This window comes from Hypomesus nipponensis, chromosome 1 (assembly GCF_054491055.1).
Source record: "Hypomesus nipponensis isolate SF chromosome 1, ASM5449105v1, whole genome shotgun sequence".
NCBI lineage: Eukaryota > Metazoa > Chordata > Actinopteri > Osmeriformes > Osmeridae > Hypomesus > Hypomesus nipponensis.
The window spans coordinates 15,081,825-15,106,809 of record NC_140361.1 but is presented as its reverse complement, the minus strand read 5'-3'; the positions used below and the strand labels follow the sequence as shown (position 1 = coordinate 15,106,809).

Sequence of the window (24,985 nt, the reverse complement as noted above, 5' to 3'; positions counted from 1 at the left end):
TTATACAAATTTGCACTCAACTCAATATTATGTTAACCGGCTGGCAAGGAAGATAATAGCCTACTACTACTGTTTTAATAAATTATCTTGGGGGCCTGCCTTTGTCAGCACTCATACAGCAACAACGTTGTCGATTGTTCAAGAACAGAAAAGATTGTGTCTTGCAATCTGACACGGCAAAAAGCAATGTCACAAAAAAAGACATTCTTCTGGTGCAGAGAAAAGAAAACAGAGGAAGAGAAAAAACAGCAAGATCAAGGTATGTTTGCATGATTAATTCGTTTTTAACCATAAACATTTACTGTCTAGAGATACATGCGTCAAACAAGCCTTCAACGTTAGCTAGAGCTAGCTACTGTACTATCATTTTAGTGTAACACTTAGACTAGCTAGCTAACAAAATATAACAATAGCTAGATCCCCCCGTTAAAATTGGCATTTCTTTTGCTTGTATGCATTCACCTAGGCGGATTTACCTAGGCGAATGCATACTAGCTAAAAACCATTTCAAAATAAATTCCGATTGCCATTGAACTTTGCAGGTTTGCTAACTAGGCTACGTTGTGAGCTAACGTAAACTGGCTAGTTGACAGTTAAGCTCGCTAACAAAGCTAGCCTAGAGTAGCTTGCATAGATCCTACGCTTTGGTGTCATTGGTATAATATTTCAATATCATTATGCCTCAGTTAGCTAGTTAAAGATTAAACGTTGTGCTCAGATGGCTTGCTGCTGTGTAAAATCATTTATGTTGTTAAATGAATATTCTGATCCGTCTACATATGAATCTTCCCTAGAAGCAGCTGTTGAAACATTTTGGAGCCTGGCCAGTGGCCACAACCAACGCCTCCTGCCCATAAGTGCCAGTGCTAATTGATGATACAGCAGGTCCGTTTTCAACAATCCCAGATCAGTTTAATTGTTATATCAGTTTTGTAAGAAATAAGAAAATACTGTATTTTTTAGTTATTTGGAGTTGAATGTTTTGCACTTTTGCACATTGCTGGTTTAAACCATAAGCTAATAAAGTGGCTAACTGTGTAGGCATAGATGCATTGTCTGGTTTATTTAGCTAATTTTCAGTACACCACATTAGGTACACCACTTAGTACTGTAAGACTTTGAATACTTCAAATCATCACATGACCAATCTGGGTTTGCTTCTGTTAAAATTAAAAACTGTATAAGGGCGAAATAAATCAATGTTATCATGTAAGCAACACAACTAATAACATTGCTATTTAGTGCATTAGATTAATAGTGTGCGAATAATCAAACATTAAAAATAATCAATAAAATTTGCGTGACAGGGGAAGTCTACCATAGGAAGTCTACCATAATAAGTCACTATATTTATAGTGAGTTATAATGAAGAACATGGGATTTATAATATCGGTTAGGTCTGGTCGTTGTGAGCATGGGTGTAAGAATAATTCAATAGGAATCTTTGGTTCAGCCATTCGGTGCATCCGTCAGTGCACTTTTAGTCGGTGGACTTAAAGGAACATGTTATTCCGGTTGACAACGGAAGTGGACCGAAAGTCAAACATGTCGCTAACCTTACACATGCTAACGTGAACATCCTGTGGAACACATTTTGTTATTTATTATAATCCTCGAGGGTTGATAATCAACGGAGAATATTGTTTGTCACTCGAGAGGCAATGGCTGTTTTGGGTGAAATATGTCGACATTTCCGGACAGTGTTAGGTCAAATACAACGATACGGGCTTCGAGGGACAACAACCAGCCAAAGTGTTAAATCAGGTACTAAACGTTACGTTTTCTGAAAAACAACATGATTAGGCTACAGGTGATGACTGTTTGAAAAATAAATTATTATTAATTTATAAAGTCAGTGTAGGTGTGTGTATTGTTGGAGCTAGCTAAAGTAAAGCAAAAGCCTATCTTGCTCTGCCTCATAACAACCCAGCTTGCATTGCTGCCCCCCCACCTCAGCCCGTTGTTTCAGCCAGCTGGCCCCACAGCCAGCGGAGCCTCTAGCCGACAACAATGAAGCGGTAAACCCGACATTCGTTAACAGAAACCCGCGGAATCTGGAGCTGATGGCTTTCGGGGTCAAAGACAGAGGATGGAAAACGATTTGGCCCCATCGAGAGTTTTACCACAGGTTTGTGTTTGTACGCGTGAGAAATGTGGACATGGTTATTACAAGGCCAACTTTCGCAATGTAAAATCAGTGTGTGTGCGCAATGTACCCTTGGTAAGTGCTGCCAGTGTAAGTCCAATTCGCATTTAATATCCCCTCTCATTTCACTTCACCCTCTTCATCCTTCTCACTTACCTCTCCGCAGGTTGGTGTTCTCTCGCAGCCAGCACCATGTGACAGCCGAGGTGTTCTCTTACAACTCTCAAGTTCCTATTCTAACGTGTTCCACCCAGGAGTGGGCCTTGAAGCGGGAGCTCGGTTCCACCCGCTGTGTGGCAGCGTGTCAGGCCGTAGGCGAGGTTATGGCCCAGAGATGCCAAAAGGCTGGCATCACCAGGATGGTCTACAGAGCCATTCCCTGGCAGTACCGCTCCAATGCTGTGAGTACAGGAAGGAGAATAGATCCCGAGTGACAATGGTTATCCACTCTGGGTCTGTTCTGTGTGTTACACTCGAAGATATAGTCTAAACCATCCCAACCTCATGAGCTCACACAACCACACCAGTTGGCGTAATGGTCTGCCTTACCAGGCTAGTAGTTGGCCGACTTGGACTGCTATCATTAATATACACGTCGTATGTAACGTCTGAAGGTATTGACAAAGTTATTTCTGGTTGAAGTCATGTTAAGCCAGGGACAGTGAGTGTGCTATGTGTAAATCTGTCTCTCTGCTCCAGGTTCAGTCATTCCGGACAGCCATGAAAGAGGGAGGAATCACACTTAGCGAACCACGGAGGAAGTACATCGGCATATAAAATCGACGAACCTCAGGAGCGGCTGTGCTTTGTGCTTGTATCTGTGAAGACAGACATATTTCGAAGTAGTCTGTACATGGCTTCACACTTCAATGTCAGAACGTCAAAGACACTCAGCGCTGCTTGGCGACACTCGAAAGACGCATCTCAAGAGCAGCGCGGGGCTGAGGTCTGCATTCAACAGGATTACGGTTTGTGAGCAGTGGTTTCCAACTTGGCTGGTCGACGTAAAAATGCAACCCCCTCCTCATGAAGTGTACAAATATTGTATATGTATGTTGATATGAAACGCCAATAAAGAAGCGGACAGACAAACATGGCCGTGTCGTTTCGACGTCATCCTTTATTGATCGATCTTTCACACACTGAACCACGCAGCTTCGGAAAACAAAGGAGTGTGTGACAAGCTTGCTCCCCAGAGCTTCACAGGTGACACGTAGACGAGCGTAGACCTTGGTGATACAGCAGGTGATTTGGCTCAGGCGGTGGGGTGGATGTGGTGGGTCGTCGTCTTTGTGTCTATCAAGGCCACCCAGTTTCAGATCCGTCCAGAGATTCGAAGCTTGGCTCAAACATCGAGACGTCCGTTGAATTTGAGTGGGCTGCCAACACATCTTTCGATTGAGTTCTGATAGATGCAGACAAGTGCTATATTTCATATTAGTGAATGTACGAGTATTTTCCATTAAGAGAAGTTCAAAACCATAAAGTACAAATATATGGATCAATGAGGATGCCAGCATAAAGAACCAAAACCAAAATATTTGCCAAGAGTTACTATGAACTACTTGATCAACAGGTCCCTCCCCCCATTCCCTAAACCCAGTCCACATTGTATGCAAACAAACATACACATTTTGAAAGTTTGCACATTAACCCCTGAACTAATATACAAGCATATATGCAGCACATCCCAAACAGGCCTAAAGGCCATGCACTCCAGCCATCAATAGCAAGGACCTCCAACATGCACACGTCCATGCATTCAGGAAAACTATCATCGTACTGCTTTAAACCCCAGCCACGCCCTGAGCACGCCTAGATATGAACAGCACTCAGCACATACAGTAATACACCCGTGATACAGAAAGCCACCACCTCATAGAGAAACAGCCAAAGGAATACTATAAATAGAATACAATAATTAGGGTTTAGGGTGTTCCTGGGAACCGTGGTCCCACATTGAAGGCACTCGAAAAAGCAAGGTTGACCAAAATGACATGAAATCAGTGATAAAAAAAACAAAACAACAACATCATGTTTAAGAGAGCGAACAGGATCTTACCCAAATATACTAATAATATTTGTCTATATATAATCAAAAAGGTTAATTGGCACAGAAAAGATACATTGGCGTACCCTTTGGTCTTGTGCCATTTAACAGGTCCAAACTTGGTCCACAAAGCGCAGCTTTTAAAGTCACTTGGTATTTTCGGTTTCTCACTCATTTCAGCACTTATTTTAATAAGGCTTTAACTTATGATGTAATGATTCAAGATTTGATCATAAAGCAAGACACAAAATGAGGTGAACGAACAGAACAAATAACGACCCGGGTTCTCAGAATGATATAGGAAGATAAAATACATATAGCCCGTGTCATGTGCTTTTAAGAAGAAAATACAAGAAAATGGGAAATTAAAATGTGTAAAGTGACCACTCCATCTGGCAGCTTATAGCTTCATATTCACAGAGTAAAATAGACACTGAAATATAACAATTGCATAGTTGTCAATAAACCATTTGAGAAGCAGTGAAGAGAGAGAGGAACAACTATGTGGTGGGATGCTGTTATACAAAGCCTACAATAGCACAGACACAAACCCACTTGTCTGGCTTCTATGGACACTATAACAAAGTGTACACTAGGTTTTGGTTGTACATTTTCTCGAGTCATAATACTGTAGAAACATGTTAGGTTGACATCACAACCAAAACGATCTGAAGGAACGTAATGTGCAAAAAGATGTGAAAAAGGCATGAAGCTTAAATATTACTATAGCTAAGATGTACTATGAAGTTAAAGTAGTTGACCATAAAGTCGAAATATCTTTGGGTGATTTCGCACAAGGGCAGAATACATTAGACGCACAAACTCTTAGTGTCTCTCCTCCGCTTTTAATTCCAACAATCTACCCTTCCCTCTGTCTCCCTGCTCCTCTCTTTACTGCTCCTCCTTCTCCTCCTCTTCTCCACCCGGCCCAGGTTTTCTAAGCCCCACCTCCTCGGATTTCCCGGAGCCTGATTGGCTGCGCGGCTCAGGTGAAACGTCTACGCACGCCCTCTGGTGGATTAGACCCCTTCTCCCCTGGCTCCGCCTCCGTTGCCCCGGCGACCTCCGATGACAGGCAGTCAACTAAAACAATAGAAGGTGAATTGGAGAATAATCGGTGACAGGTCCTCTACAATTCAGGTGTGAAAGGTAGGCTATCAACCATCCCCTGTCAGTTTGGCTCTCGTACCAGCTCATTCCCCCGCTCCTCTTCATCCCATTCGCTGATGGACTGCATGAGAGAGAAGAGGTTCATCCGGCCACTTCGGGACAACTGGAGCGAGGGAGAAAGGGAGAGGTGGGAAAACGTTTACAACAATGAAGTACACAATGTAATGGCTACTGGTCTTTTCAGCAGGTTCGTGTGAAGCGAAGCTGCCCATTGGCTACCTTGTCGCCGTCCTGAATAGTGATGGTGGGATTGGCTGGGGACGATTCAGGAAGCGGAGCGTTCTCGCTTGGCTCGGACTGCGGAGCGGAATCTCTGACGAACACCTGGGCGAGACGAGGGAACAAGGCGTGTGAGAGACCTCAATCCTATCAAATGAAATATCCTCACGCCGCAAGATCTTTTCATTTCCTGTTACCTCCTCCCGGTGCTCTTCATCATCGTCATCATCATCGGCTTCATCTGAACTCTCCAACTCTCCTCCTTCTCCCTCCAGATCCTCCTCCCCCTCCCCCTCCTCCTCCTCGCTCTCGCTCTCCCCCTCCCCCTGTTCGTTCTTGTGCAGCGACATCCTCCTCTGGTCTCGGGACTTCCTCCTCCAGAGGAGGCTGTGGCGCTGCTGGCTGCAGGAAGGGGGAGCAAAGAACACACACCATCAGGTCTTGGAAGACACACACACACAAAAACGGGTACGCACATACCTCATCCACACACCCATCCACCCCCCCCCCCCACCCCCCAAACACACACACACCTCCGGCCCACCCCCACCCCAGTCCCGACCTGGCTTTGAGGATGCCGTCGTAGGTGTGGAGCTGCTTGGTGAAGCCGTCGTTGGGGTGCACGATGGGCCGGCGGTCTCGCACGTACGCCAGCGCCACGTCCAGGGGCCACTGGTGCAGCTTCATGGCGTAGGCGATCACCGTGGACGCCGAGCGAGACACGCCCATCTTGCAGTGGACCAGCACGGCCTGGCCACTCTGCCTGCGGGGGGGGGGGGGGGGGGGGGGGGGGGGAAACGTCATGACAACGAGAGGGCTGTAGCAGCGAGAGCGAAGCCCAGCAGTCAAAATCACGATTATACATGGGGGGGGGGGGGGGGTCCCTCATTGGGCCCTTTACGATGCAAGTCAGAGGGGAGGAGGAAGGGGAGGTGACCTGGCGGTGTTGATGAAGGTGTTGGTGTCCTTCCAGTGGGACAGCAGGTCTGTGGCCTCCACGTCGTACACGCGGATGTTCATGTAGGTGAAGGCCTCGGGGTAGAAGTTGTCGATCTCCCGTGTCACGTTGAGGATGTAGCCCACGCTGCAGCGACAGAGGGGTTAGCGGCTGGCCACACGGACAAACCGTCAGCTCACGCACACACTTGCGCGCGCACACGCCAAGCGCGTGTTCGAAAAACGCCGAAACAAACGACACTCACTTGTTCTTCTGCAACTCCTCAAAGTTAGCAGCGTTCCATTCGGAGCCCTGAAAGCAGAAAGAGCCTTGAAACAGGATTCTGAAGGAGGCGGTGCCATCTGTCAATAAACTGCCAACAAAGAGCTCTGGCAAAGAGGAAGTAACAGTCTCATGACCTTGTCTTGGCCCACTGCACACTTCCTGTCTACTCCCCTGGCTGTCAGTGAAATATATTTTGAGACTGGTTTAAAATTAGACTGTTTAGAAACTGAGACTTGGGTTGTGAAGGATAAAGCAAGACATCCAATGTTCCTTGTCAACTATTCGGTCAAATTGTCTTTATTTAGCTGTAGCCCTTATACTTAATTTAATGGCGTAAATATTGTAATGTTATGTTTTTATATAAATAACAGAATGGCATGACCAGAAGGCCTCTCTCCCTCTATCTTAATATTATCAGAGTGAAGGCTTCACTCACCAGGTAGAGATAGTCAAAGATCTTGGAGGGTTTGTCCATCTGCGCCATGGTAACCATCATCTCGTTGTCGATGTACTCCTTGTAGTTCTTCATGTCGAGGCCGAGTCGAGTCTCCAGGGAGCTGCGCACCTGCGCGCGCGCACACACACACACACACACACACACAACCTGACGCTTTTATCCAAAGCGACTTCCAAGTGAGAGCTTTACAAAAAGTGCAAAGGTCAATGATCATAAACAACGCCCCAAAACATTGCGGGCGGCCAAAACATGAAGCATACATTGTGAAAAGCAAATAAATGCCAATGGATATAACCAGAGGAGCATGTAGTTAAACAAATTACAATTCAACAACATAATCCTCAAAAATGTGAGAGTTTACCTGGCGGAAAGCAAGTACCAATAATATAATTCACAGCGAGTACAAGTAGTTAAATCAATTACAACTAACCAACAAGTGCAACAAGTCCCTCAATAAGTGTCATTGTGTTCCTGGAGGAAATAAACAAACATCTGATCCAACAAATCTTCCTTAAGTACCGTTGTACACCCGGAACAAGTGCGTCTTTAGCCTTTTCTTGAAGGTGGAGAGACAGTGTCTCTGATGGAGGTGGGGAAGTGATTCCACCATTCCACCATTGGGGGGCCAGACAAGAGAAGAGCTTGGGTTGGGAGCGCACGCTCTTGAGAGGTGGGACCACCAGACGGTTGTCAGAAGAAGTTCGAAGGTGGCGGGTGGGGGTGTAAGGCTGGACGACAGACTGGATGTAGGCAGGTGCAGTCCTGTTTACCACTCGGAAGGTCAGTACCATAGCCTGGCTGCCAGCCCAACTTCTCCCCGCCCACAAAAAAAATTGGTCGGGAAGTTGGGTCTGGAGGGTCTCGTATTGGGAACAACGACATAAAACCAGGATCAGGGCGGACCAATTAAATTGCCAGGGCGGGCTTTATACGATGATGAAAAGATGATCAACAGTAACGTAATCAACAACGTCACAAAAGAGCCCTTGGGTTGAATTTGTTTTCAACAAACAACATATTACGTTGCTCTGATTGGTTGTAGGTCTATCCAATTGAGCGTAGCGGCATTTGATTTACGAGTTCGGTTGAAACACGCCCCATAGTCACAGCCCAACGGATGATTTTCAGACTCATATTCTGACTAGAATTATGAGTACGACAACTTCAGGCTATCAGTACCATGGTCTTGAATCTGATGCGGGCCGCGATGGGTAGCCAGTGGAGTTCGTGACTGATCACTGTTTCTCTCTCTGTCATACCTCTCTCTGATTTCTCACCAGAATCTCTTTCTCTCCATCCGTCTGCCATCCCTCTCCCCACTAATCCCTTTCCTCATCTCTTTCACACTGGCTCCGTTTACCATCTCTCTCTCTCTGCCATCCCCCTCTCCACTCGTCCCTCTCCTCATCCCTTTCACAGGGGCTCTCTGTGTCCGTTCCCTCCTCCAGTCTCTGAGGGACGCGTTGACGTGTTTACCTGTTTGGAGGTGATGCTCTCCAGGTCCTCTGTCCTCATGATGGCTCTCAGCTCATCCTTGATCTGCCTCTCCACCGACACTCGGTCTGACGAGCTGCACACACACACACACAGGTGGGTGTGTGTGTGTGTGTGTGTGGTGGGAGGAGACACACGGAGAGAAACGAGCCGAGGCAGAGAGACGGGGGTGAGGGTGTGGGGAGGAGAGAAAGGAAGGGGGTAAGAGAGGGGGTTCAAACTGGGACAAAGCTGGCTGGGCGAATGACCTTTCATGACCTCAAATACCGACGACCCTTCGTGCCCCCCCCCCCCTAACCCTAACCCCCCCCCCCCCACCATCCCCCCCCGGCGCCCCCCTCACCTGGGCCCGGCGCTGTCCCTCCGGACGGACTCCAGGTCGGTCATGGCCCCCCACTCGTTGAGGCAGAGGCGGTCTGACTCCACGTGCAGCTGGTAGTGTTTGGCCCAGTCCAGCCCACAGCCGGGGATCACCGCCCCCTTCACGGCCCGCTCGCAGCAGCCATGCAGCGCCTGCAGCACCGACCTGCCCCCCACACACACGCACACGCGCCCTGATAAACACACCACTCGTGTTCAACTGAGCCGGGTCGGGTGCCCCCGCCTGCCACCCCCGGGTCAGCCATAGGAGACCCCTGTAGAGACTGCCGAGCTGACGGAGCCCAATGGACGCCAACGGGGTCGCCTGATTGGTGGGGCTCGTCCTGTAGGGGGGCGGGCCTGGAGGAGGGGAGCTGTGTGTGTCTGCCGGGTCCCAACTCACCACATGGTCTGTATGGACACGGGCTTGAAGATCTTGGTGTGTTCTGCTGACGTCACACTGAACCCTCTGGAGGGAAGGGGGGGGGGAAGAGAGAGAGAGAGAGAGAGAGAGAGGCACACACAGTGAGACTTTTGACTTTAAATATATCTTTATTGGGCAATTCAAACTGCCAGCTAGCCACCAGTTACACCACAGAGAGAGGAAGATAGAGCAAAATAGAGAGTGACAGAGAGAAGGGAAGAAAATAGGTATAATAGGCAGAAGAAAAAAAAGGGACAGAAACACAAACTAACGCGAGGAGGAAGGCAAGGGAGAGGGAGGAGAGAGTGTGAGAAAGAGAGCGAGCGCGACAGAGAACGAAGAGACGTGCTTCGTGCAATTGGGAGGCGTGAGCCGGCTTTGCCGACAGATTCTGGCGGCCACACACCAACCCCGTTTGTGGCAGCACGAGCGGGTGCTGGCGTGGGAGGTTGATGGTGTGTGTGTGCGTGGGTGTGAGGGTGTGCCACCTGGCTGCAGATCAAAGGGCTTGTGTATCAAACAGGGGCAGCATGTGAGCCCCATGACCTCCACACGTTAGCTGGGTCTCACCGGGATGCCACCACAGGGAACACAACATCATTAGAGCTAACGCAGTTAGCCCTCACCTCAATCCCTGGGGAACACAATGTCCTCCTCAGCCTCACTCGCAGCATCAAAAGCTCCCACGAGAGCCCTTCAAAACAAACGACCCCGAGCCCAACTCGAACCCTCCAAAACAAACGAACCCGAGCCCAACTCTCGCCCGCCGAAACAAACCTCCCCCGCTAACGTTTCTGAAAGTTCAGAGTCTCTCGATCTGCTTTCCTTGACGGAAAAAAACCAAGGCCCAACCTGGTTCAAGGATCTTTCTGACCCTTCCAGTCTGCCCATGACTCAAGTATGTCTCCCCAGTCGCCCTTTTGTACCGAGTCTTTACAGTAGACTACTAGTCAACACCAGAGCCCTGGTGACAGCCCTGCCCTGCCAAATGCCCTCCCATAAAATCTCAAGTCTCTGGCTTGATTATGTTGTTAGGTTGGTCATTGGGTAAATGAATAGCAAATTCAGATGCTGTTTGATGTTTATCCAAGGAGGTGACGTACAGTAGGCTCCAAAACAGACAGAACTCAATGGAATGACTTGATTAGATAAACAGCGAGATGATGAGTATCTTGTGTATATTGTCTATGGCTAGACTCCAGGACACAAACATGACAGAGAACAGGCTTGGCTACTTCCTCCTTCTTGTGTATCTTTCGTTTGACCTCTCCATCTTTCTAGACCACTACTTACCCATCGCCGTCCAGGTATACTTGTGTGTCGCTCCATACTGGTAGGACGAGGCCTATGGTGCACTGGTCGCTAAGAGGGAGGGAGACACGAGAGAAAAAAACCACACAAACATTTTGATATGGACGTGTAGTTCCCTATTTTACCTCATCTCCCTGCTCCTTTCCCTTCCATCTCCTCCCCTTCTTCCCTCCTTTTCTGCTCCTCCTCTCCCTGCTCCTCCTCTCCTTGCTCCTCCTCTCCCTGTTCCTTCTCTCTGCATCCTCCTCTCCCTGTTCCTTCTCTCCTTGCTCCACCTCACCCTGCTTCTCCTCACCCTGCTCCTCCTCTCCCTGCTCCTCCTCTCCACATCCTCCTCACCTGTCACTGTTGGGGAAGTCCATTCCCAGCAGAACACTCTCCTGCTTGTTCCCCAGGGTGGAGACCACAATCAGGTACCTCACCCTGACCGGACTCACCGACTCCAGCCTCACCGCCTGGGAGGCATGGCGACAAGGAGCCAGAGAGAGAAGGGAGAGAGAGAGAAGAATGGGTGAGGTAGTGGCAGTGGTTTAGAGAATGGAAAGAGAGAGAGGGAGAGGGTGAGAGAGAGGGGAGAGAAAGGGAGGGAGAGGGTGACAGAGAGAGGAGGGGAGAAGGAATAAGGTCATAGTGACAGAGATTCAAGATGAAGGAAGTGGAAGGAGTGATAAGTTTGGAGGAAGATATATGGAGGACAAAAACTAATCAGGGGAGAGAGCCGAAACGCAGAGTAGAGGGATTACTTCAGTCTAAAAAGGCACTTTTATCAACACATTGCCGACCACTCTATCAACACTGCAGAGGTGCAACATTTTACATTTACATTACATTTAGTCATTTAGCAGATGCCCTTATCCAGAGCGACTTACAGTAAGTACAGGGACATTCCCCCGAGGCAAGTAGGGTGAAGTGCCTTGCCCAATGACACAACATAATTTGGCGCAGCCGGGAATCGAACTGGCGACCATCAGATTACTAGCCCGATTCCCTAACCGCTCAGCCACCTGACTCCCATCAGCTACATGAAGATGACGAGGAAGCCTCACCAGTTTGATGCTATCCTCTGGTCTCAGCAGGGACACCATGGCATGGAGGTGGCAATGCTGCCGGTCTGAAGCACTGGCTCCCACCTTGGGGGGTTCCGCCTGATTGGGTGAGGTCTCGTCATTAGGCCCCTCCCTGTCTCCTTCTTCCAATAGGAGGACAGCACCCTTAACCAGAAGGAAGCTCTCTCTATTTTTGGAATGAGGAAGACAGAAGTTAGAACGATCTAATATTATAGAATGATGTTTCAACTTAACATATTATTCTGACAAACAGTATATTATATATATATATTCTGGTTAATTGTCCATGTAGACAAGACATGGACATGTTTATCACAGCTAGACTTCTGCGAGAAGTCTACCTTTTTTGAAGTCTTCCTCTTCTTGGAATGCTTTCATCCTTCAAGACAATACATAAATATATTTTAACGATTCATACTAGTCAACACTCTCATCCATCTGCTACAGCAACATACAACACAAAGATACAGCCACCTGGTGAAGCTATTGGACCAACCTCGTCTTTTCTAGACAGCAGAACTGATATCTGCAGAACTCAAATACAGTACATTCCACGAGCATTGAATGCAAGCTGGGGATGCGTGTGTTTGTGGTTGTGTGTGGGGCGGTTCACGTGTGATTGTGGTTGTGTGTGGGGCGGTTCACGTGTGTTTGTGGTTGTGTGTGGGGCGGTTCATGTGTGTTTGTGGTTGTGTGTGGGGCGGTTCACGTGTGTTTGTGGTTGTGTGTGGGGCGGTTCATGTGTGTTTGTGGTTGTGTGTGGGGCGGTTCACGTGTGTTTGTGTATTATGAAGTTATTGAGAAATGTGCAGCAACAGAGATAAGAGCCAGAGGAAACTACTAAGGAAAGTAATGAGCGATGACAAAGAGGAAAAGAGAGAGGGAGAGGACAGAGAGAGAATGACAGAGAGAGGGAGAGACAGCGAGAGAGAGAGAGTGAGAGAAGAGAGATCAACCGAGAGCCAAAAATACTTCTAGAATAGACAATAGAATGAGCGAGAGAGGTAGGAATGGACAAACAGAGAGAAAATGACAGAGAGAGGGAGAGAGAGAATGACAGGAGGGACAGAGGGAGGGAGAAAGAAAGAGCGAGGGAAAAGAAAGAGAGAGATACAGAATGAATGTGTGAGGTAGTGGTGGTGGTGGTTTAGTAGAGGGAATTTGAGACAGTAACATTACCTGTTATGCAACTGACATGTCCAGACAGAGACAAGAGATATACAGGAGGAGAGGGGTGGGAAGAGGACAAGCGAGGCAGAGCAATGAAGGGTTGAAGAAGGAGAGAGGGAGAAACATGAGTTAACAGAGTAGCTGGCCAAGTAAATAGTAGAGGAGAGGAGACAGACATCAAGCTACTTCTTTTGGCTGAGTTGGGAACTGAAAGAGGGAAAAATGTTGCCTGATGTGTTGATCTTATTAAATACCTTTTAGAGAACTCGGACATAAACAGTTTTAAATGAGCCTAAATTTGTTTGCTCAAAATGTTTTTTAGTAAAGTAAAAGAGAGTGGATGAGAGGAAAGAACAGATAAAGATACGGGGAGAGGTAGATATATATATATATACATTCATAAATACATACGTGTGAGTGTGTGTTATATACACACAAAAAATACACAATGTTATTAACTGAAACACAGCCAGTGTAGGGCCAGTGAGGGATAGGGGTTGAGGAGGTAGAATGGTTTCTGTTGTACAATTCATCACAGTACAAATATTCACAAGCCTACAGTGTTCTAGACACACACAACAAACACACAGACACACACACACGGTGGGGATATCTATTGCAAGTTCGCCTTGGGGCTGTCACATCACTGTCAATCCATGTAATCACCACCTCAGTAGCCAAAGACAAACACAGAACGCAGGGTAAAATCCGAGAGGTGTAAAGAACACGGGAGTCGTGCTGCTGATGACGTCAACAACAGAATCCCCATACCCATGGACACCCTGGGGCTTAGGATGTTCTCTCATCATCACAGCTCAAAGCCTCCCGAATGAATGGGTCGGCTACAACAGCCGTATTCACTGTATCAAATCTCTTTCTCCCTTTTAGTGCATGCGCTGCAGGCTGCGTCATTTGTTCGTGAACACACTAGCACTGGACCTGTATTGAAAGTGTTTGAGGTTTTTGTGTTGTGGTGAAAAAGGGCGGAACGAGACCCACCGGCGTGGTAATGATGGACGGTGACCGATGCAGTGTCAACAGAGCCATGGCACGGGACCCCTGCCCGGGCTGCTGCCTCGCGGGTTCTGTGTACGAACTCTTAGATCAGAAGGGCCGCGTGAAAGCCGTAGGGTTCCCTCTCCAGTGTGGACGCGTGGGCGTGGTAGGTAGCTAAAAATATAAGAATAAATTATTAGCTAGCGTTACCTCACTCCACTGCCAAAGTCAGCCCTTCAACTGAGCGCCCGTTGTAACTCGTTAAAACCAAAGCCATCGAAACGGGGATCAGTTCATAAACCGCTGTTTCAAACCATGCAACATTCCAGCCATGCCATCACACTCAACACGTTAACACAACACACAGTCCGCATAAAGGAGGGCGCCGTATCGGCGTTTCAAACTCCCAAAAGAGTCATGAAACCCAGTTACAGTAAACTGAACTGACATAGTCGTGTTGTTTCGTTTGTAAGTCATTGACAATAGCCTACTACAGCTAGTTACACAGTGCCACTACTAGCAAGTTACGCTGGCTAGCAATTAGCCACTCAGCTGAATTGCCAAATGTTTAATAATGTCTAGAGCCCATGAATCAATTCAATGTAAAGAAAACGGTGTGAACATTTTGTTTAGATGGCAATTGCTTGTTTCCTTGCCACGTACCTGTCTCTTCGTCCCCCTTTTCTTTTTTTGATGATTTCCTCGCAAGCAGTTCTGCAAGACATGCGACACTCCGACTAAGCTATACACGGTGGACAGCGCTAGTAACGTTAGCTAGGCTACACCGGGTCCGATATCAAATTAAAGGAGAGTTTGCAAGTGTATTTCATGGAACCAGGAAGGGAAAAGATCGGCCGAAGAATGTAAACATGCCCTTACAAGGAACGGGAGGTTTTCTTAAAGGGGAAATAGCTAATAAGCGTTTTACTGATTTTCAGTGGATCCTTTTAATGTGTCTTATATTACAATCTTGGACAGTTCTCTCTGAAATTCCACTTACTGTCATACTGTAATTTTGTTTCCATGTTAATTCTGAAACTAGCATACAAGTAGTAAGAAATGATCTCATCATAATTGACTAATGTATTAATGAAAAAAGTATACAGCTGAATGAAAGCAGACATTCTCTGATGAAGGTGAAAACATTGCCAGCTGTAAACTCACTATTTCACGAAATACAACTCCACGCATGCGCGGTGTTCTACATTCAAGTGCGCATACTTCCTTTTTCTCACAGAGAAAGTGTGGGAAATGTAGTCCTCCAGCGAGTTTGTAGAAATGTCATTGTGAACACGGTGCAAACTTCTATCAAGCCGACTCAAGGGGACTGAGGCTGTTTTCAGCAGCCTGCACGAATTTCTACCGCAGCCATAGGATGCACACAGCTCAGCAACTGATGAAGGTTTTCGTAACAAGACGCATCCCGCAAGAGGGGATGAAGATACTGTCGCAGGCTGGAATGTAAGCGGGATCACCTCCCAAATTGAATTTACAATGCCGCTAACTAGCTAGCATGCTAACATACTTCCTTGGTTGATATATTTTATGTATTCAATGAATAGGCTACTGAATAGACATATCGGCTACTGCTTCCAATGATCCATAATTCGGAGGACCTTAACTGTCTTATTTGCCTTGCAACATTGAAAATGGTCTTTTTCACACACACACACGCACACACACACACACACACACACACGCACACACACACGCACACAGTGAGTTGGGGGTAAAGTTACAGTGTGATTTAATCACAAGCTTTAAAAGTGAAAGTTCACTGTAGCTGCTCGTGACCTTTCTCCAGGTCACAGTCTTAAAGCAGCTATAAAAAGCATACTGGGCTACTTTGTTGGGGGATGTTGTAAGATGTTGGTAAAAAGTTGAGAAGGTGAAACATTTATATAAATAGTACAGAACATGTACCACACCGCATGCACCACAGAAATATAGATACAAGATACTTTGCTGTATCTTGGATGTGAACAACTAAAGGCACACCTGACTCTCCGTTTTCCTTGGCAAAAGATGTAAGGTGTCACTGTGGGACTCTGATGAGCCAGTTCCGAGGGAAGAACTTCTCAAGGGTGTTGCCGGGGCTCATGGACTCCTGTGTCTCCTGTCAGACCGCATCGACGCCGAGGTTCTGAACGCGGCAGGTAAGGAAACCAGCACCGAGGGTCAACCAGTACATCTCCAAGTCATCAAGTTATCTAACTGGAGTCGTGTTCGGGTTCTTTTTAAGGGATTTAAAAGTCATGCAACCACAGCAATGTGGTTAAGCTTTTTCTCTGGCTGTTGCCTTTTTAAGGCCAGTAAAAAAAACTCAAACTAATCTTAAAATCTAGGTCAGGAACATGAAAATAGAGTGTCTTTCTGTACATGACAGGACCCAATCTGAAGGTAATCAGCACCATGTCTGTGGGATTTGACCACCTGTCCCTCGACGAAGTAAAAAAACGGTAAGAGACCTGTAATGGCAATTTTTGACATAGTTACAATATCTATGTTTCTTTAAGCGGTAAAAAGTAAGTTCCTTTGTTATAGACAGAAACTGAGGTTCTGTGATGTGGTTTACTCTGTAGAAGGGACACTCAGATTGTCTTAAGGAATTTATGGTGTTGTTTTAAGATGCCTAACTAAGATCCAGAGGGTCTTAGTTAGGTTTGGGGGTTGGGCAGAGCTGACCTGACCTGATCTTTTGGCCAAGTCAGATATCCTGTTTGTAGAAACTAGAAACAGCGTCAACATGGGACACTGGCCTGGGGGTTTTTATTATCCTAAACTGTCACTGACCAGTGTTGACCAATCATGGTGACCGCTGTATTGATTGATTATTAACCTCTGGTATCTGTTCATATAAGGGAACCTTTCCTTATTGTCCGGTATCACTCTTACGAACGATCTGTGTGGATGGCACCTCCTTCGTTAATGACTGATCAACAAAGCTTTGTTTAATCATATGAAATTGTATAATCGAAATAAAGTGTATTAAAACCATATCCCTTGACTATTCAAATCTACACAGTGCCACTCGAATTCTTCCATAGCAGTCCCCTGCTAATAACGACAGCTCTCCTTATCACACGGATGACTTAAAGTCAGTACTGATGTCTGAGATGTCGGATGATATCTCGTAGGACAACCTGTGTGCCTCTGTCTGTAACCTCTGTAACCTATTGCCCTCCTCCTGTCCTGCCCTCTCTGGTTCCTTCCAGTGGTGTGCGTGTTGGCTACACCCCTGATGTGCTGACGGATGCTACCGCTGAGCTGACGGTGGCGTTACTGCTGGCCACTGCCAGACGCCTGCCCGAGGGGGTGGAGGAAGTCAAAAAGTCAGTCTGTCAGTTTTTCACACACGTTTTGGTCTAAATCTCCCCTTTCACACTGCCCTTTTACTGAGCTGGTGTACCCAAAAGCAAAGTAGACACTTCCTATAACTGTTAATTGATATATATATATATATATATATATCGATATCGATATAGATAGATAGATAGATATAGATATGCTCTTTATTCTACCCTTAGGGGAAATTGCAAGATGGAAAGTGTGGTCACTTCTTATCTAGTTCTGTTGCTCGTTAAGAGGAACAATGCAAATGAAATCTCATTCCTTCCCTCTCGTCTCTCCTTCTCTGGTTTCCTCTCTCCTTCCTACTCTCTACCCTGCCTTCCTCTCTAATTGTCCCTCTGTCTTAGTGGGGGCTGGAGCACGTGGAAACCCCTGTGGCTGTGCGGTTATGGTCTATCCGGCAGCACAGTTGGAGTCATTGGACTGGGACGCATAGGTATTGAGAAGTCTGACTGACAGGGTCTGACTTGAGTCATAGTGTATGATCCACTAAAGATGTTTAGACTAAAGATTTTGTGGCTGTATCACTAAGACATTTTGTGGCTGCATCACTAAGACATTTTGTGGCTGTATCACTAAGACATTTTGTGGCCGCATCACTAAGACATTTTGTGGCCGCATCACTAAGACATTTTGTGGCCGCATCACTAAGACATTTTGTGGCCGCATCACTAAGACATTTTGTGGCTGCATTACTAAGACATTTTGTGGCTGCATCACTAAGACATTTTGTGGCCGCATCACTAAGACATTTTGTGGCCGCATCACTAAGACATTTTGTGGCTGCATCACTAAGACATTTTGTGGCCGCATCACTAAGACATTTTGTGGCTGCATCACTGGCCCCTTCATCGGGGAGGCTTCTCACTTACTCCACTGTGCGCCCTCAGGCATGGCTATCGCCACACGGCTCAAGCCGTTTGGAGTGAAGAGGCTGCTGTACTCTGGGCGGGCGGCCAAACCACAGGCCTCGGAGGTGGACGGGGAATATGGTGAGGAGAGGGGGTTGTGGGGGGAGGAGGGGAGGGGCGGGTAGTCTGGACGGGGGCAAGGAGCCTCGAGACAAAAGGAGTTGTGGAACCAGCCGGGAGAGCGGTTAGAAGGAGGAATATGGAAAGAGGAGGGAGCCTGACTTTTTAATGTTTGATTGTCTTCCTCTCCCTCCCTGCTTTCACCTCATGGTGACCAGTGCCCCTGGACACGCTGCTGGCGGAGAGTGATTTTGTGGTGGTGTCCTGTGCCCTCACGCCTCAGACACAGGGCCTGTGTGACAAGGCCTTCTTTACCAAGATGAAGAACACCGGAGTCTTCGTCAACACTAGCAGGTAGCCCCATTACACACACACACACACACAATAATGCCCCAGTAGCTCACCGAATAAGTATGCTTACCATGTAGGCTGAAGCCTTATTGTAGCGGTCTGGGTGTAGATCCGGTCTTGGGCCTTTGCTGCATCTCTCTCTCTCTCTCTCTCTCTCTCTCTCTCTCTCTCTCTCTCTCCTCCCCCCCTGCCTTTCCTGTCACACTTCACTTAAAAATGGACTATCCAGTAAAGCATATATAAAATATATTTAACTAAAAAATATAAAAAGAATGCCATTAAGTGGATACAGTAATGTTCTCAGTCATTTCATTGAAGACGTCATACTGTATGTTTCGATCTATGTGCACTGTTAAACTATAGCTGTGTGTGTGTGTTGTAGAGGTGCAGTGGTGAACCAGGAGGATCTGTACCAGGCTCTGTCCGGCGGTCAGATAGCGGCAGCAGGACTGGACGTCACCACGCCAGAGCCCCTGCCCACCGACCACCCCCTCCTCACCCTGAAAAACTGCGGTGGGTATGGAGGAATGCCAAAAGGAGGACTATTTCTACTTTTTCACGAACCCCCACGAGAGCCTCTGAGTTATTCTGTGCACATTTCTGTGCTTGCTATTCTACTGTACGGATAAACGACAAGTTCGTCCTTCGTTAAAATAACCAACGAGGCGACTGATGTCAGGCTCATTTAAACCTCTGTTAATCCATGCCTTTCCTTCTGCCCCTCCGACCTGCAGTGGTTTTACCCCACATTGGCAGTGCCACCTACTCCACCCGAGGCGTCATGGCCGAGCTGTCTGCCCACAACCTGCTAGGAGGCCTGCAGGGTTCGGACATGCCCAGCGAGCTCACCCTCTAGGGGCCCACGTTCCCCCTCCTGCACCAGCCGAACCACAAGCACACGGTGCCTTAACGTTTCCTGTGTGGCCACTGCGGTCACCTTAGTCATTAACGGCTGCTGTTTGGCTGAGGTAACACCTACCCACGAATCAGCTGTCAGAATAGGTGTCGTGAGTGACCCATGTGACCGGATGAATCAGTCTTTTAAGATCTTAGTGTAATTACTGTAATGTACCTGACATGTGGTAGGCAATGTTAAGTGTTTTACAAATTCTAATGCAGTTACAGACCCCTAAACACCAATAAGTTACACACCATGTAACATAATACAGTCCTACAAGGGTCTGGTCCTAAATCACTAAGTGCAACTCAATGTGTATGTACTTTAACAAAACACGTGAAATACGTTTTCTTTTGTAATGTTCGCATTCCAATTTCATGTTTATTAATTTTTAAACGCTAATCTGTAATGTTGTCATTTGGTGTCAATACTAGATCCTTCTAGATACTAGGTGTTTTGAGACAAGCTGATCACTCCAAAATTGTCTGATTGTCATAAACGTGATGGTTCACAAAGACCACTTCACTTACTTACTCTCTCCTGGGTGTCCTTGGATTGGAAATTATGAAATGATGTTTTATTACAGTCAGCAGACATTCACTGTGTTTTACCTTAGTTTGTCCTATGAACGGTGATGCTATTGAGTAAGCATGTTCAAAAGTAGGCTGGCAATTTCACTCAAATTGTTGAAAGTGAGATTTGAACATGGAGACCATAAAGTTCTCAGTATCGGTGAATGGAATATCTTGTGCAACCCATGTAACAGACACAGACTGCAAGTATGGACGAATGTCCAAACAGGCTACATTCCTTTCAGGTTTCACTTCAAAGCTTTATGACAATAGACACGTATAGTCATTCCTTCTTTACATCTACATTAAACATTGTGCTAAATTCAATGTCAAAACCTACAAAAAAGTGTCTTCACTTTTACAACACATAGCTTGACTTTATTGGTTTTATAAACAGTCTCCTCATGGGGGGGACGGGGGGGGACGGACATTACAAAACAAAATGCTTCATGACAGACACCCAAAAGACCACTGTAGACTATTGAGATATCACACTGGGTAGCAATTTCATAACACAAACCCACCGTACCCTAGGCAACTGCTCTTTGAATTCACGCTTCTCCATCGGACGAGTCAGCGTGACAGGCGTTTTGGCTTCCTGGGAGGGGGAATCCTTTGCGTCGCAGCGAATCAGGACATCTGTTTCGAGGGAGGCGTCAGAGCAGATGAGCCCCCTGCCAACGTAGACAGGTGGTCTTGGAGTGCTTGTAGAGGTGGGACGACTGGCTGAATCGCTTGCCGCACTTGAGGCACGCGTAGGGCTTCTCCCCCGTGTGGACGCGGATGTGCTTCCTGCAGTCGGTCAGGTTCAGGAAGGTCTTGGAGCAGATGCGGCACGCGTACTTCCGGGCTCCCTCGACGACCAGGACGTTGTGTTCCGTGAGAGCCTTCTTACACTTGGAGAGGACCTCCTCCGAGGCCATGGGGAGGGCGATGGGAGCCGGAGGAGCGCTCCCTGGTGGGGGATCGGTCTGGTCCGCTTGGACCTCGGCGTGTGGGTCCACTTTGGGGAGGATGCGACGCAGAGATGGCCTCGCCAAACCGCCTCCTTGTCCTTGTCTGGAGGTCTTGTCCCTGGACGAGTGGGGGAGGGCAGGCTGCACGCTGAGGCTACCCAGGGAAGAGGGTCCCATTTCGGGCCTGAGGCCATTCAGGAACCCCCCCGGGGAGCTCTTACTGGGCTGGAGGAAGAAGGATTCAGTGAAACTGTGTGGCTGGCCCGAGAGAAGCTGCTGCATGGGAACAGAGGCCACTGGGAACCCAAGAGAGGACGAGGCTTTGGGTGCGTCTGGGTCTTGAGACGACCCGTCGGCCTCCCCACATCCAGACTGAGCTCCTCTCACGCTGGTATGAGGGATCCTGTCACCCTCAACTGCCCCACTGCTCCTCTCACTGCTGGGATTGAGCATGCAGGAAAGGCCCAGGTCTTGAAGGCTGTCTAGGCCATCGGTGTCAGTTAAACTGTCCCCTTCGTCTGTGTTTTGTGCAGGGGGATCAGGAGGGGTTTCCTCTCTGGTTGGTTCTTCATCTAGATGATCGCTGTTGTCCTCCAGTGGGGATGGAGGGTTGCTCGAGATGCCAAGTGGGTCTGAATAAGCCGTGCTGAGGTGTTCACTCTTCACCTCAACAACCTCCATCTTCTCCTCCTCCTCCTCCTCCCCTTCCTCTCCCACCTTCACTTTCACCATTATCCCTTCATTCACATCTGTGTGACCTTCTCCCTCGACCCCCTGTGCCCCTCCCACGCCACAATCCGATTGGGTGGGCAGCTGCACCTCCTCTTGTTCTATTCCTCTCCCCGGTGCCTCATATTTCTCCTCCACTTCCTCCTCCTCGGCACCTCCTCTCTCCAAGTAGAGGCCCTCGTCTGTCTTTAGTGAGTCCAGAGACCCTGCCCTGCAGCCCCCCTCAGACATCCAGCAGGGTCTCTGTCTGCTAGCGGGTCTCTCTTCCTGAAGCGCCTGGGGCGAAGCAGACTTCCGTTTGTGAACACGTCTGGTGGGTAAGCCTGTCTTCTGCTCCACTCCGTCACTCGCTTCTGCCCTCCCGTCCCTACCTTCCTCCAGGACCGCCTCTACCCCGGCCTCCCCGAGGTCCAGGCTTCCCTCCAAGGCAGAGGTGACCAGGGTGAGCCCTAGCTCCTGGAGCAAGGCAGACCTCTGCTGTTTGGAATTGGCCACAGTTCCCGACGGCGATTCAGACCCCTTCATGTTGTGCTGCTCACCTGTATGGCTGAACCGCTGCTGCGTAGTTAACCTCCAGCCACTAGGGGGCGATGTGGGGAAGTTGTGCGAGGAAAGGTGTTGCTTGCAGGCCTTGACTACAGAGTTGAGGTGCAGATGGGAAGCAGCCAACAAGACATCCATCACATTGGAGGAGCCGAGAGTTAGGGTGGAGGTGTAGATCATATCCAACAGGGAGGCGAACGCCTCTGGAGTCACTACCCCCAGGTCCAGCCCCACCACTGCCACCCCAACTCCATCCATGACTTTCCCTCCCCCTCCTACACCCTGGTCCCCCTCCACAGTGCCGAGAAGGGCCCGGAAGTGAGTACTGCAGGCAGCCAGGACGGAGCGATGTGCCTGGAAGCGTTGGCTGCCTACCACAATCACACAATCGCAGAGCTGACCGTGGATACGCTGATGGTTCAGTTGCTTGAAGATGTGCTCAAAGTGGCCAGGGAAGTCCATTTTACCTTGAGAACGAGGACAGAAATGGTCAAAGTGGTTAAACTTTGTGGCGAGATGTCAGAACGTAGAACTAAACCCAGGATGTGACTATTATTGCATAAAAATGCCAAGGTATTCAAATGCTAAAATATAATACACACACTTACATGCTACTCAGAAAAATTATACTGACCCATAAAAAATACCGGTATTTACCGTCCATCTCTTTTTTGGGAATTTGCTAGCAGATCATGGTAGTAGCATAACCTAGCCTAACGAACTGTAGGCCTACTCTTGCCAGAATCAACAATCACTATACCTGTACACGTGTAAATTGTTCAGGGTAACCGATGGAACAAGGAGGTTGCTAAATCCCACCACCTGCTATCTGGAGAGATCTGGACAAATGCATTGTACATGGATGTACATTTGCTAGCCAAAGACCGGCCGCGAAATAACTATTGCGATTCCAACATTGTCTTAATAATAAATCTTAATAAATTAAGATCTCGTGGATTCGTTTATCGAATGCCTTTTTCATACACTAAAAGTATCGACTCATACATAGCTTAGCAACAAATGCAAATTCCGTATTCACAATAGTTTATTTGTGCAGGCGAGACACCCCTTCCCATTTTCTTAAAAAAGACAACAGCGCCCCCTAAAGTCAAACCAGCGTTAAAACCACGAAGTCATGGGACACTGAATAAATAAAAGCAAGTATTTTATTAGCTACTGGATAAGAAATAGAATATTGATATTCATTAAGTACTCTGAGCGGTGGTTTCTATTCCAGGACGTGTTTTCTTATGAACAGAAAAAAGCTTATAACCACATTGCCAACTCTTCCATTTATTTAAAGACGTGAGATGCAATATGTCAACAGCGACAACGTGAACATGACACAACAGAAACGGTCGGAAGAAACATTGTAAATCAAAATTAAGAACACGCTATATTCTGCAAATCTCCATAAATAAAAAGTCAACCACAAAAAAGACATGGCAACATGTTCTTTAGTGCCCAGGCTCTGTGATGGACACAGGTTATGTCCGAGGGGTCCATATTAATGATGCCGTCTGGTCCTCAGGTCCCTCTCACGGTGGTAACCATGTCCAGAATTCCTCCTCATCAGTGAACAGCGTGATGTTGGGATGGGAGAGGTGAAGAGGTGACTCGTTGGTCCATTCATATGCTGTCAAGTTTCTTCAGAACATATGGTGCTGATGGAACACGAACAAGATTATATTACCTTGTCATGTAAGGACAAAATACTACATGCTATTAGGAACAATACAACAGCCATTTCATGAACTTTCTTTAAATTCATGTTTCTATGACAAGACTGTACTTCATGTTCTTACTACCAGGTTAATAGTCCACTAGCTACAACCCCCAAATATGATGTTTATAGTCCACTCTACAATAGCAAGCACAATGTGGGACTACTACTACACGGTTTTTTCTATTGATTTCTGTCTGCTGTGTCCACCTTGATAGGTACTAGCTCTCCTAGTTACATGACAATATAATTGACCTCGTTACTTACTGACTCGAAGAAGGGCAATATAGATGAGAAAGTTGCGCACAGACGACACGACGTCCTCGCGCATTTTCCTCTTCATCTCCTCTGGGTCCATTTTGGGCCCTAACCCTTCTAATTTTAACATTGCTGTTTATGGAGATGTGAAGTTTTATCCGCAAAATCAATGTTGCTTAGCAGATGAGAGCCGATCGGAAGCATGTGATAATTCAACCCGGAAGTTACGTTGGATGCTGTAACTAAGGCAGCTCTTTAGGGACAAACACTACAAAGGGAGTAAGGCAAAGCACACGCACAAAGATCGTGTTTTGGGGGGTAACATTTATTATTTTAGAAGGAGCATAATGAAATAAACTATGTATATTTTGTACCATATATTATACTTTTTATATTAAAATTTGTAAAATTATCTTGATTCAGTTTATTTATGCGCTTTCACATTTGTTTTACAATAGGCTACAAAGTGATATAGTCGATAGTCATTATGACGTTCATAGAAAAACATATATTATTGTGTTCATTCATATTATCCTCCACATACCGT

At 47.2% G+C, this 24,985-nt stretch overlaps 5 protein-coding genes across 8 annotated transcripts; 2 read left to right on the top strand and 3 right to left on the bottom strand.

Annotated features, from left to right (window-relative positions):
- Nucleotides 1–1,508: 1,508 nt before the first annotated feature.
- On the top strand, nucleotides 1,509–3,242 carry mrpl18 (mitochondrial ribosomal protein L18). The gene is made up of 4 exons (XM_084696884.1): nucleotides 1,509–1,764; nucleotides 1,957–2,128; nucleotides 2,313–2,547; nucleotides 2,846–3,242. The coding sequence occupies exons 1-4, from the start codon at nucleotides 1,662–1,664 to the stop codon at nucleotides 2,921–2,923; spliced, it is 588 nt and encodes a 195-aa protein (XP_084553010.1). The 5' UTR covers nucleotides 1,509–1,661; the 3' UTR covers nucleotides 2,924–3,242.
- A 4-nt stretch (nucleotides 3,243–3,246) lies between these two features.
- LOC146302738 (protein phosphatase Slingshot homolog 3) lies at nucleotides 3,247–15,236 on the bottom strand. Of its 3 annotated transcripts, XM_084696843.1 has the most exons (18): nucleotides 15,087–15,236; nucleotides 14,750–14,800; nucleotides 14,090–14,260; nucleotides 12,262–12,299; nucleotides 11,900–12,086; nucleotides 11,193–11,308; nucleotides 10,836–10,904; nucleotides 9,522–9,587; nucleotides 9,102–9,284; nucleotides 8,741–8,834; nucleotides 7,244–7,372; nucleotides 6,788–6,834; nucleotides 6,523–6,669; nucleotides 6,148–6,348; nucleotides 5,783–5,987; nucleotides 5,586–5,690; nucleotides 5,386–5,469; nucleotides 3,247–5,279 (listed from the first exon to the last, which is right to left on the bottom strand). In XM_084696843.1, the coding sequence occupies exons 3-18, from the start codon at nucleotides 14,135–14,137 to the stop codon at nucleotides 5,088–5,090; spliced, it is 1,911 nt and encodes a 636-aa protein (XP_084552969.1). In that variant the 5' UTR covers nucleotides 14,138–14,260; nucleotides 14,750–14,800; nucleotides 15,087–15,236; the 3' UTR covers nucleotides 3,247–5,087. The 3 variants fall into 3 exon arrangements, with proteins under 3 accessions (XP_084552969.1, XP_084552951.1, XP_084552960.1); XM_084696825.1 differs by lacking the exon at nucleotides 14,090–14,260 and having other exon boundaries at nucleotides 15,087–15,107; XM_084696834.1 differs by lacking the exon at nucleotides 15,087–15,236 and having other exon boundaries at nucleotides 14,750–14,990.
- On the top strand, nucleotides 14,234–20,174 carry grhpra (glyoxylate reductase/hydroxypyruvate reductase a). The gene is made up of 10 exons (XM_084696873.1): nucleotides 14,234–14,252; nucleotides 15,324–15,547; nucleotides 16,112–16,242; nucleotides 16,473–16,545; nucleotides 17,302–17,418; nucleotides 17,785–17,873; nucleotides 18,328–18,429; nucleotides 18,627–18,762; nucleotides 19,142–19,272; nucleotides 19,494–20,174. The coding sequence occupies exons 2-10, from the start codon at nucleotides 15,462–15,464 to the stop codon at nucleotides 19,613–19,615; spliced, it is 987 nt and encodes a 328-aa protein (XP_084552999.1). The 5' UTR covers nucleotides 14,234–14,252; nucleotides 15,324–15,461; the 3' UTR covers nucleotides 19,616–20,174.
- A 322-nt stretch (nucleotides 20,175–20,496) lies between these two features.
- LOC146302736 (zinc finger and BTB domain-containing protein 5-like) lies at nucleotides 20,497–23,592 on the bottom strand. Of its 2 annotated transcripts, none has more exons than XM_084696811.1 (2): nucleotides 23,092–23,592; nucleotides 20,497–22,924 (listed from the first exon to the last, which is right to left on the bottom strand). In XM_084696811.1, exons 1-2 carry the CDS (start codon nucleotides 23,093–23,095, stop codon nucleotides 20,886–20,888), a joined length of 2,043 nt encoding a protein of 680 aa, XP_084552937.1. In that variant the 5' UTR covers nucleotides 23,096–23,592; the 3' UTR covers nucleotides 20,497–20,885. The 2 variants fall into 2 exon arrangements, with proteins under 2 accessions (XP_084552937.1, XP_084552929.1); XM_084696803.1 differs by having other exon boundaries at nucleotides 23,115–23,592.
- A 138-nt stretch (nucleotides 23,593–23,730) lies between these two features.
- tomm5 (translocase of outer mitochondrial membrane 5 homolog (yeast)) lies at nucleotides 23,731–24,737 on the bottom strand. The gene is made up of 2 exons (XM_084696896.1): nucleotides 24,448–24,737; nucleotides 23,731–24,121 (listed from the first exon to the last, which is right to left on the bottom strand). Exons 1-2 carry the CDS (start codon nucleotides 24,566–24,568, stop codon nucleotides 24,087–24,089), a joined length of 156 nt encoding a protein of 51 aa, XP_084553022.1. The 5' UTR covers nucleotides 24,569–24,737; the 3' UTR covers nucleotides 23,731–24,086.
- Nucleotides 24,738–24,985: the final 248 nt, after the last annotated feature.